This window comes from Glandiceps talaboti, chromosome 1 (genome assembly GCF_964340395.1).
Source record: "Glandiceps talaboti chromosome 1, keGlaTala1.1, whole genome shotgun sequence".
NCBI lineage: Eukaryota > Metazoa > Hemichordata > Enteropneusta > Spengelidae > Glandiceps > Glandiceps talaboti.
In genome coordinates this window covers 19487859-19501293 of record NC_135549.1, presented here as the reverse complement: position 1 = coordinate 19501293, position 13435 = coordinate 19487859, and the positions used below count along the sequence as shown (strand labels likewise).

Here is a 13435-nt window from a genome sequence, read left to right as displayed (position 1 = left end):
GCCGATATGAACTTGCTATGGTAGAGTTTGGTAACAGGTGAAGGAATATAAAAGTGATACAACAACTCTCTAAATTCATATTAATTAAATGTATGAAAAGGAACAAACGATATAAACAAGCTACTATGGTCATAGTACATTTGGGTACCTATTTAACTAGGTTCACTGTACAGCGTGACATTGTCTGACAGGTTCTAAGGATGTTAAAGTGAACAGTTCAAGGGAGATTTCCATTAATGCTATTGTGAAATAATTTCTCCATGCTTAACTATCTTCAACCAATTTTGCTTCTCATTTCTGATGAAATAACTTTTACGACAAATCTTTTGTTTGTAATTCACAGTGTACATAAAACACAAAAATATTATTTTGCTAAGCAACAGAGACTTGAAAAGATTTGACTTCTACGGATACAAATATTGCAGTCCTGGCATGAAAAATTTCCCTGCGCAATGGAAATTTGCAAAAGAATGTGTTAGGGTAATGTCAGAATCTGGCACTGCAGTTTGAGGTTGAATACATGACACTCATTGACACACAAGTGTTATTCAGTCTCACACAACTTTCCAATGGTAAACATACATACAAGTCTGGGTTTTTTTTAGAAAAATCCATGGCAAAAATATGTCAACCTTTCGAACTATTTCTCTTTGCAAATACAGACTAATGGGGAATTTTAACATGTAAACAATTTCATTTGGCTGATATATCTTTTTATTCCCATCCGTGCGTGAAACAACTTTAAACTCAGCATGCCAAAGGGTGTATTGACACAAAGGATTTCATTTAGGACATTGTGAGCATTATATGATGAATGGATGTTTTACAAAAGGCGAAGAGATTACAACATATGTTCCTACTGCTTTGCAAATTCTGAGTTGCCAGAGTTACTATTGTAAATGATCACTGTTTATCTCTGTCAACTTTGTAACGGTAAGTGTACAAGAAAGACTAATCAAGTCCTGCCATTCTCCATATCAATCAAACACCTATACAGACTTTATGCACACACTGGAGTTATCTTTCATATGCTGATAGGGATGCTTTTAATGTCTATGTGTACTTCTGGATGTTGAAATTTGCTCCAATTTGATGTATGGATTCACTCTGAGGCATTTGCTGTGTTTGTTCTACACCGTCATATTTCTCCTATGGGGAATCTTCTTCCCCAGTCTCTCTTTGATCGCAATGATGGCAAATTATTCTACAATCTTCACCAGGAAAAACATTGATTATTAATGTAAAAAGAAGATAATATACAGACAATATTAATATAAAATGCATAAAATAAAGGAGAAAATTCCAGTACTATCACTAATCATGACATAGTACGTCCCTATAGATGATAAATAGGTAAAGGACCATCATTTCTACAGTTCAGATCTGTATTCCACGACTAAAGATCATATTATGTCTGATTTTATACTGTATTGTATTGTTTTGTTTTTATAAATGTATGTTTTGTCTTTGTTTTTTGATGTTTAACAACACCAAGACATATTCCTGCTCAACTTTACAGTTGTTTTGGTTGATAAAGTATTCTAATCTAATCTAATCTAATCTAATCTAAAATTATGCATAAAGGAAACCATATATGTTAATTTTCAGAGACATAATGTACTTTTCCTATGAACATTCTAAAAATACAATTACAATCAGTTGTAAATATTGATGCATTTTCAAAGTATTATATAATTTCATGAAGGAGACTGTGCCCAGCCTTCCATGTGGTAAGAATTTTCCATTGGAGAAAGCCTCTAACCATCAATATAACATATCGTCTTACATTCCTACCCCTATGTAACAGTGCCTCTAATATCTTGTCTTGGTTATAAAACTAGCTAGGGTATACATAACATGTACTTAGCATATTGAGCCTAGTGTTCCAATTTCATGACATGATTTTCATTTCAAACAAGCGACCTCGCGGTTGCAATAGCGCTGCTGTTTTTTATTTTTGTTACCAGGGTTTCTAAACCTTAGCAAAAACACAGACACATTTATTTCCTAAGTTAATTACAAAAATATTTTTTACAGAATTCCCTAATCAATATCATATTACAAGGTAATTATAATTCCATTGTGATTTATTAATTTTCATATCCTAGCTGTCATCTAGTTCAACAATAAATGAGGTCGGATTAATTTATTCCATTATTTTCATGCCATGAATGTGTCTGCATTTACAAAATGATACAGAAGATGAGCAAAGTGAACCTCAAATGTTGTATTAGTTAAGCATTTTCTAGACACGTTGAACTATTCTACAAGAATAACCATAGTACCAGTAGTTTGCCATTCCTGCTCAATGGCATCTGTAAACCTGGTCAAAAACTTCCCTACAAAAACATACATCCATCATAATTAGTTTATGCCTTCAAAAGATTATAAATTATACAAAATGACTGCTTGCAATTAAAAACTACATTCAGTAAACTATATCAAATTACCGAAAATCCCAAATGAATAACCTCAGTTTATAGGGCACAGCAATTTGTTATAATCAATCTGTGCATCAAATTTAATGAATTATACGGAATTTGAAGCTTGTATTTCCAAATAATTGATAACACAAATTGACAGATTGCAATCAAAAACTACTTTCAGTAAACTATATCAATGCATGTGTCAAATTGTATGAAATTTAAAGGATATAATCTAAAAATATGCCCAAATTACTGATATGTGCATTGTTATGGTTGATGTATGTAACAAATTACATCAATTTGAATTTGAAAAATGCATTCTTAAAATAAAACCTTATTACTGAAAATCATTAATCATGTCATTAAAATAAAAAGCTACAACAAGCTTTCCAGAATGTATGGGTGCATGAATGTATGTATATATGTATGAGTGCATATGAATGTATGTATGTATGTATGTATGTATGTATGTATGTACATGTATGTATGTATGTATGTATGTATGTATGTACATGTATGTATGTATGTATGTATGTGTGTGTATGTATGTATGTATGTATGTGTGTATGTATGTATGTATGTATGTATGTATGTACATGTATGTATATATGTAATATGAGTATATGTACATATCACTTGATATATACCATGAAGTGTAATATGAGATTTAGGTGTATTGTCAATTCAAGAAAATTGCAGTGAAAGATTACCTTTGTAAAGGAATGTAGAGAATTCTTTGAATGCTTTAAATGAATCTTTCATATGTTGGAAGGTTGGATGTACAGCCTGTCTGCTGATTGGGTCATAATGCCAATTGGCAGAGATCAGCTGGGTACGAAACTTCAAAATCAAACACAGGATATTGGTGATGATGTTCATCACTACTTCGGCTTTCTTGTTGAGCAGGGACCTGACAACAAAACATCACACAGAGAAAACAATATATGAATATTTGGGATTATACATCAAAACATAAAGCACATTTCTCCCCTCCTACTATACTCCCCCTCCCTGTGTGTCACACACACACACACACACACACAAATGTATATACCAATACACACATACATACTCCCATCCACCAACTTACATTTTTCACTGACACATGTACACATGATAGGTTTGCTTCTTTTCTTTTTAAAAAAAATCTATCTGTCAGTGAGCAGTTTAAATTATTCCAGTACGCTTTGTGCAAATTTGATGGACCTTTCAAGACAGCATCCATACAATTGCATAGTACAAATACATATTTAGACTTCTCAGACTGGGTTTGACTTTATTGTCTTATGGAGACAGGTATTTACTGGTTGATGATAGTTCTATTAGTCAGCTATATCTGTCTCAATATTGACTGCAACCCTTGCAACAGTTGTCTAGAAATGTTGCTGATCAGAACTTTTGTTTTATCAGTAGAAGACAATTAAACTTGGCTTTGAAGGTGCTGAAAAGTCTTCTTATCTCAATTTCTGACATACATTGAAACAAAATAACATAAAGTGCCTTATAAGTAGGTTCACGCCATGTTCTGGTCATTTTTTGTTTATATCTGTGAAAGCTAGTCATATTGCCATATACTATATGACTAACATTCACGGACACAAACAAACTGATAAAAGCATCACATGAATCTACATCTGAGGAACCTGTTATTGTATCTGCATCAATTTATGCCAGTTTGATATTGTGATAAGGAGAAGAGTTTTACAGCAACCTTCAAAGCCAGTTTTAATAGTCCACCCCTGCTAAAACACATTCTGATCAGCAGCATTTCTACACAAATGTTACAAAGGTTGTATTTACATTTATTTATACAAAACATGCAACCTGAGTGACTATCCAAATTACCAATCACATCCATTCACAGGAAATTCTGTTAAAAGTAGGGAAATTCTTTACAATGTTTTGTTTCACACTTCCGTGTACCGGTAGCAGACAGGCAATTTTTTCCAGTCTCTGATTCTGAGAATAAGGAAATTGTTCCGGAAATCTTTCCCCCTTTCCCATAATAATTTGCATGACTGGAAAAAAAAATATTCCTTGGAGGAGTAGTTCAATTTTGTATCATGTTCCTGTAGATGGAAAAGTGATGTATTTCTATCTCACCTAAAGATGGCCTTGTTAAGGTACTCTGCATGGCAGTAACGCAAGTCATCCAAATTGTTCACCTAATACAAGATACAGGCACAAAATAATTAAATGTAATTAAACAGCTATCAATTCTAATAGCTGACAAATGAACACTACATGTACTCCAGGACATCGAACATAGCATATTTGAACTGTGCTTTATTTGTATAGTCTTAAAGGGGAACAATTGGTTCTGGAGACATCACCTACAGTTACTTGCCATTCCAGAGAAACATCCAGTTAATATTGTGCCTTTATAGGGTATCTTTGCTATTGGCTATTGCATCATGGGAGTCTGTAGAAATAATAAATTCATGAGTGCACAATGAATATTCATGAGAAATGTTTTACACTGAAGGGAATAAGAACTCAAGAGGCATGAATATTCATTGTGCAACCATGAATATATCATTTCTGCTAACTCCCATGTGATGCAAAGGCCCATAGCAAAGATACCCTACAAAGGCACAGGATCAACTTGTTTCGATGAAATCATAACTTATAAGTAATTGTAGGTGATATAAAATCATGAAATGACACCCTAGAACCCATAGTTTACGAAAATGTGTCTATTTCCTGGAGTGACATTTCCATTTAAAATGTTTAAAGTTTCAAAGGTGAGTACAAGATATTAGCTAAATCACCAGTTACACAAGAATTTAATATTCAGTCAAATAAAAACACTTATCACACACGAATGTATGCAATCATTGGATAATGGCATAGGATGGGAGGTGTGTTTGAAAAGGAAAGAAAACCACTTTCCAAAAATTTCATTAGCAGTGATGTTAATTGTACCAGACACTATGGGTTGTCTGAAGTTTGGATTGCACTGTTTATAAAATAACAATAACAATTAGAAATTCTACAATGAATGATTCAGTTTTCTTTCATTCTTTGCTGTGATGCTTTCTGTTTTATTATTATTATTACATATGTACATGTGATTATTTGCATCAGTATGCATACACATACTGTACTATTGGTATTTGCAACTGCAGTGAAATAACAAAAATGTTATTGTACATCTGTATGTAAATGAGTATTCAAATGAGTGAGCGGTTTTTCATTGTACAATACATGAAAACGTGTATGGTAAATTCTTACAGAATTGTGCTCTGTGGATAACAAGCAACATAATCCCATTATCATGTGTGAGTGTGCACCAGTGTGACATACTTGAGTATTTGCACTCGTGCTTGCTGTGTGTTCAGCCTCATTTGTTAAAAGTTGAATTGGCCGCAGTGAACACTCAAGTGGTCCTAAATATATGTCAAGTATATCACACTGAGACTAACACATCATAGGGTTGTCATAATATGTGACTTACTTTTCCCTTTAGTTCTTGTTGGAATTCTTCCCAGCTGACATGAACAACTTGATTTGCCATGTAGCCATGGATAACATGTACAAAATGCTGCATTTCATGCCTGTAACCCAAACAAGGTATTCGTTATGGACAGTAGATGGGTAAAGTCTACCTAACTTCCAAAGGTGTTTTACTGAGCTCTACCACCAAATTTTATGATATGGAAATCTATGTAATACTTTCACCAGATATTTCCCCTTTGTTTATCCCAGATTCCCAGCCAAAATCATGGTACATACTATAGCATTGAAACCTATGCAAGTTTTACAAGATTTCATGCCTCTGTTACTAGTGTTCCCAAGCTTTAGCAAAAACAATACCAAAAAGTACTAAACTTGCTAGAAAAATTGCTAGGATAGTATATATTACAGGAGAACACCCCTCCAGGAAATGAAGACATTTTCATAAACAGGTTCTAGAGAGTCATTTTATGACTTCACGTCACCTACAAATTACATGCTATTTCAGAGAAATTGACTTGTGTCTTTATAGGGTATCTTTGCTGTGGGCCACTGCATCATGGGAGTCTGCAGAAATAATATATTCATGGTTGCAGATTGAACATCCATGAGAGACTTGTTACACTGAATGGTATAAAACTCAGGAGACATGAAAATTCATTGTGCAACCATGAACATATTATTTCTGCTGACTCCCACTTGCAGTGTCCCACAGAAAAGGTATGATACACTGAATGCACAAGATCAAATTGATGTTTCTCTGAAATTGCAAGTAACTGCAGGTGATGTAAAGTCATGAAATGACCCCCAAGAACCCATAGTTTATGAAAATCTCTCTATTTCCTGGAGTTGTGTTCCCCTTTGGGTTTACAAACCACAAATGTTTTGTAGAAATTTAAAACTTCTCTTTAATATTGATGTCTTGTTATATATCTATTTGGTGACCTAATGGTGTTCTCTCAGCCTATCTACTGACTTGATGTGTGCCTCAGTTTAAACTCAGGAATGGTCAGTGAGTATTAGAATGTCTAATAAATGAATACAAAATATGCTACAAACATCAAATCAGGTTTTATAGTAAAGTGTGCTTGATCAGAGACTTGAAGACACAATAAGCGCAATAATAATGACATTGCGACAAGGGTACACATACATACATGTAAGAGTTCTACAATGTAGATTTTATATTTGAGTACGATATCAAAAATCACAGCCCAGCCAGTACAAGGAAAAATCCTGATTGATATGCCACTTTGTGTTTTAAAAAATTTACATGGTTGTATAATTACGTGGTATTGAAACTGTCTGATTTTTCATACATCATTATACGTCATAACATCATACGATACAAGTAGGTGTCGTGGACTGACGTAACTTGCAACCACAAGTGAGAAGCTATACTGAGTGGTGACATAAGAGAAGGTAATGACTTAATCCTATAATACCATGGTGGTTATATATTAGTACTCACCTTTAAAAAGACTATTCATGTCATTTTATAACAAATTAAACACTGTCAGATAATGTAACACTTTACTGTCCCACATTCTCCTTAGACCCAAAGATACGTCACTGTGGAACAGCAACTTTGTTGCACAGACAATGGTGAATCCTTCAGTCTACATTCTCCTTTGTCATATGAATATAGTGTTGGAAGTCCTACATGTATGCATGTTCAGTTGTCTTGAGAAGGTCCAAAAATATTTACAAGACCAGTCTTCATTGAACACATACCCCACAACACTTGAAGTTATTAATTCATGATTTTTAGAGATATACATGTACACTTTTACAATTTTTCTATTCAACCTTGGTATTAAACATGGGTGTTTAATCATGTATGATTGAACATTTATGAGAGACTTGTTACACTGAATGGTATAAAACTCAGGAGACATGAAAATTCATTGTGCAACCATGAACATATTATTTCTGCTGACTCCCACTTGCAGTGTCCCACAGCAAAGATATGCTACAAATGCACAAAATCAAATTGATGTTTCTCTGAAATTGCAAGTAACTGCAGGTGATGTAAAGTCATGAAATGACCCTCAAGAACCCATAGTTTATGAAAATCTCTCTACTTCCTGGAGTAGTGTTCCCCTTTAAGTTTACAAACCACAAATGTTTTATAGAAATTTTAAACTTCTCTTTGATATTGATGTCTTGTTATATATCTACTTGGTGACCTAATGGTGTTCTCTCAGCCTATCTACTGACTTGATGTGTGTCTCAGTGTAAACCCAGGAATGGTCAGTGAGTATTAGAATCTCTAATAAATGAATACAAAATCTGCTACAAACATTAAATCAGGTTTTATAGTAAAGTGTGCTTGATCAGACACTTTAGGACAAAATATGCGCAATAATAATAACAAAACGTTGCGACAAGGGTATACATACATACATGTATAAGAGTTCTACAATGTAGACTTTATATTTGAGTACTATATCAAAAATCACAGCCCAGCCAGTACACGGAAAAATCCTGATTGATATGCCACTTTGTGTTTAAACAATTTACATGGTTGTATAATTACGTGGTATTGAAACTGTCTGATTTTTCATACGTCATTATACGTCATAACATCATACGATACAAGTAGGTGTCGTGGACTGACGTAACTTGCAACCACAAGTGAGAAGCTATACTGAGTGGTGACATAAGAGAAGGTAATGACTTAATCCTATAATACCATGGTGGTTATATTTTAGTACTCACCTTTAAAAAGACTATTCATGTCATTTTATAACAAATTAAACACTTGTCAGATAATGTAACACTTTACTGTCCCACATTCTCCTTAGACCCAAAGATACGTCACTGTGGAACAGCAACTTTGTTGCACAGACAATGGTGAATCCTTCAGTCTACATTCTCCTTTGTCATATGAATATAGTGTTGGAAGTCCTACATGTATGCATGTTAGGTTGGCTTGAGAAGGTCCAAAAATATTTACAAGACCAGTTTTCATTGAACACATACCCCACAACACTTGAAGTTATTAATTCATGATTTTTAGAGATATGCATATACACTTTTACAATTTATCTATTCAACCTTGGTAACATGGGTGTTTAATCGTGTATGATTGAACATTCATGAGAGACTTGTTACACTGAATGGTATAAAACTCAGGAGACATGAAAATTCACTGTGCAACCATGAACATATTATTTCTGCTGACTCCCACTTGCAGTGTCCCACACCAAAGATCTGATACAAATGCACAAGATCAAATTGATGTTTCTCTGAAATTGCAAGTAACTGCAGGTGATGTAAAGTCATGAAATAACCCTCGAGAACCCATAGTTTCTGAAAATCTCTCTACTTCCTGGAGTGGTGTTCCCCTTTAAGTTTACAAACCACAAATGTTTTGTAGAAATTTAAAACTTCTCTTTAATATTGATGTCTTGTTATATATCTATTTGGTGACCTAATGGTGTTCTCTTAGCCTATCTACTGACTTGATGCGTGTCTCAGTTTAAATTCGGGAATGGTCAGCGAATATTAGAATCTCTAATAAATGAATACAAAATCTGCTACAAACATTAAATCAGGTTTTATAGTAAAGTGTGCTTGATCAGACACTTTAGGACAAAATATGCGCAATAATAATAACAAAACGTTGCGACAAGGGTATACATACATACATGTAAAAGTTCTACAATGTAGATTTTATATTTGAGTACTATATCAAAAATCAAAACCCAGCCAGTAAACGGAAAAATCCTGATTGATATGCCACTTTGTGTTTTAACAATTTACATGGTTGTATAATTACGTGGTATTGAAACTGTCTGACTTTTCATAGGTCATTATACGTCATAACATCATACGATACAAGTAGGTGTCGTGGACTGACGTAACTTGCAACCACAAGTGAGAAGCTATACTGAGTGGTGACATAAGAGAAGGTAATGACTTAATCCTATAATACCATGGTGGTTATATATTAGTACTCACCTTTAAAAAGACTATTCATGTCATTTTATAACAAATTAAACACTGTCAGATAATGTAACACTTTACTGTCCCACATTCTCCTTAGACCCAAAGATACGTCACTGTGGAACAGCAACTTTGTTGCACAGACAATGGTGAATCCTTCAGTCTACATTCTCCTTTGTCATATGAATATAGTGTTGGAAGTCCTACATGTATGCATGTTAGGTTGGCTTGAGAAGGTCCAAAAATATTTACAAGACCAGTTTTCATTGAACACATACCCCACAACACTTGAAGTTATTAATTCATGATTTTTAGAGATATGCATATACACTTTTACAATTTATCTATTCAACCTTGGTAACATGGGTGTTTAATCGTGTATGATTGAACATTCATGAGAGACTTGTTACACTGAATGGTATAAAACTCAGGAGACATGAAAATTCACTGTGCAACCATGAACATATTATTTCTGCTGACTCCCACTTGCAGTGTCCCACACCAAAGATCTGATACAAATGCACAAGATCAAATTGATGTTTCTCTGAAATTGCAAGTAACTGCAGGTGATGTAAAGTCATGAAATAACCCTCGAGAACCCATAGTTTCTGAAAATCTCTCTACTTCCTGGAGTGGTGTTCCCCTTTAAGTTTACAAACCACAAATGTTTTGTAGAAATTTAAAACTTCTCTTTAATATTGATGTCTTGTTATATATCTATTTGGTGACCTAATGGTGTTCTCTTAGCCTATCTACTGACTTGATGCGTGTCTCAGTTTAAACTCAGGAATGGTCAGTGAGTATTAGAATCTCTAATAAATGAATACAAAATATGCTACAAACATCAAATCAGGTTTTATAGTAAAGTGTGCTTGATCAGACACTTTAGGACAAAATATGCGCAATAATAATAACAAAACGTTGCGACAAGGGTATACATACATACATGTAAAAGTTCTACAATGTAGATTTTATATTTGAGTACTATATCAAAAATCAAAACCCAGCCAGTAAACGGAAAAATCCTGATTGATATGCCACTTTGTGTTTTAACAATTTACATGGTTGTATAATTACGTGGTATTGAAACTGTCTGATTTTTCATAGGTCATTATACGTCATAACATCATACGATACAAGTAGGTGTCGTGGACTGACGTAACTTGCAACCACAAGTGAGAAGCTATACTGAGTGGTGACATAAGAGAAGGTAATGACTTAATCCTATAATACCATGGTGGTTATATATTAGTACTCACCTTTAAAAAGACTATTCATGTCATTTTATACCAAATTAAACACTGTCAGATAAAGTAACACTTTACTGTCCCACATTCTCCTAGACCCAAAGATACGTCACTGTGGAACAGCAACTTTGTTGCACAGACAATGGTGAATCCTTCAGTCTACATTCTCCTTTGTCATATGAATATGGTGGTGTTGGAAGTCCTACATGTATGCATGTTAAGTTGTCTTGAGAAGGTCCAAAAATATTTACAAGACCAGTCTTCATTGAACACATACCCCACAACACTTGAACTTATTAATTCATAAATTCCTTAATTTTTATGACAAATATGGCTGCCATTCAGCCATTACCATGAAAGTCACAAAAACTTCCGTCAGTCTTATCATTATGACTTTTTTTTATGTAATAACATAATAAGATGTGTTCCATACCTGAATAATTGAAGTTGTCTGAATTGGGTTGAATTTGCAGCATGGTTGAGGAGAGCTGAAACAAAAAGAGATTATGTCTCAATTTTCATTTAATAATAAACAAAGTTTAAATCAATCAGTCAAATATTGAATGGACAATTCCAAATAAATAAATAAATAAATAGATAAATCAATCAATCAATCAATTAAATAACAAAATAAAATTGACAAGTCTAAATCTATCAAGCTATGATCCAGTGATTTTTTTTAAGGGTGGTGGTAAGTAGGTAAAATCTACTGGGGTTCCCATGTCATCTTACCTGGGTTCCCAAACAAAATTACCATTGACTCTATGGGGAAACACTGCCATTTTTACTTCTTTCTCCTATTCTGTTACCGGTGTTACCAAACCTTAGCAAAAACGTTGCTATCAATCAATGGTATAACTGTATGGACAGTTCCACATTATTCATTCATCCATCCATCCATTCATTCATTCATTCATTCATTCATTTATTCATTCAATCAATCAATCAATCAATCAATTGATCGATCGATTGATCGAACAATCAATCAAGCCATCAATCACTAACAAAATACAATGGACAGCTATAAAACAATCCATCCATCAATCAATCAATCAATCAATGAAAAAACTGAATAGAAAACACCAAATAAAAAAATCAGTCAGTCAATGACATATATAGACAATTTCTAATCAGTCAATCAATCCATCATTCAATAAAACCAACTTTACTCAACACTATTTGAATTGCATAAATCGACAAACAAGTATAATTCATAAAATAGATTAAAGTGTAATTCAGAAAATAGCTCAAAATATAATTCAGAAAATGAGAACTAGTATAAGACCCAGAAAAAAAAAAGGTGTTTGGTTCCAGTTACACGACCCCACCTAGTTTTTCATTGCAGACCCTAGACTTTATATTACATTTTTGAGAAAAAAATAATAAAATCACGAAAATTGTTAAGTCTCACCAGAAATAGTGGACGCAGAAACTGACATCAACTAATAAAATGACAATAAAACACTGTTCTAATGGCTGTACGTACGTACGTACGTACGTACGTACGTACATACATACGTACATATGATGGGAAGAAACCAATAACACAGAGACCATTTGGAAAACATATAAATACCTGACCTAGACACTCACCTTTAAAAAAAAAATACAATAAAATACAATAAAAAATCTACCTACCCCACCTATTCTAAAATTGAGTGTAATTGGAACCACACAATTTTTTTTATTAGGCCTAAACAGAGAAGAACATATGACCATGCATGAAGCTTATACTTAATTTGAAGTATGCTGTCAGGGACAGTACTCATCACTACACTAATGATGCCCAAGCATCTATCTACCTGTCATGATATAGTGTACATTGTAATAGACATCAGAGTTTGCAGATCTTCACTGTGCATGAAGGCCAAACTCTGTACACTTCAGTGTCATTAATCTGCCGACTTCCTTTTACTAGATGATTTCCATAAAACTATATTTGAGGTAAGTTGATATCAGGTTTACAGAACGATATTTGATTCCTACCCTAGTGGGTACTGTCTCTGCATGTTATGATCTACAGTTTACATCCCCTGTGACAAGAGTTTGCTGGGACGTGGATCACATCACATAATATAGATAAAGCTTTAATGTCCTCCCTAAATTATTAACATGAAGTCCGTACACTCACCACTTCTTTTCAAATGAAAATAGACATCTCTAAGGACCCACGAAGCTCTCTTGATTTGCAGGATGAAGGTAAAGATCTTATTGTATTTCATCATACTGCTTTCTGTGATCACAATATTGACAGGCCAGTCAACCTAGAGCACAAAAGAAACTGAATACATGAAGGAGACATCTGTGTTCAGAAAATGCTGGTGTAGTGTGTACAGAACAGGAACTATTATCTAT

At 33.8% G+C, this 13435-nt stretch overlaps 1 protein-coding gene across 1 annotated transcript in view; it reads right to left on the bottom strand.

The window, feature by feature from the left end:
* The window catches only part of LOC144432613 (gamma-tubulin complex component 6-like), a 42510-nt gene that overhangs the window by 1534 nt on the left and 27541 nt on the right, over positions 1–13435 (bottom strand). The window contains exons 23-27 of the mRNA XM_078120873.1: positions 13212–13344; positions 11514–11568; positions 5884–5983; positions 4530–4591; positions 3137–3336 (exon numbers count right to left, since the gene is read on the bottom strand). Of these exons, the coding sequence (XP_077976999.1) occupies positions 3137–3336; positions 4530–4591; positions 5884–5983; positions 11514–11568; positions 13212–13344 (550 nt within the window). The remainder of the gene's footprint in view (positions 1–3136; positions 3337–4529; positions 4592–5883; positions 5984–11513; positions 11569–13211; positions 13345–13435) is intronic.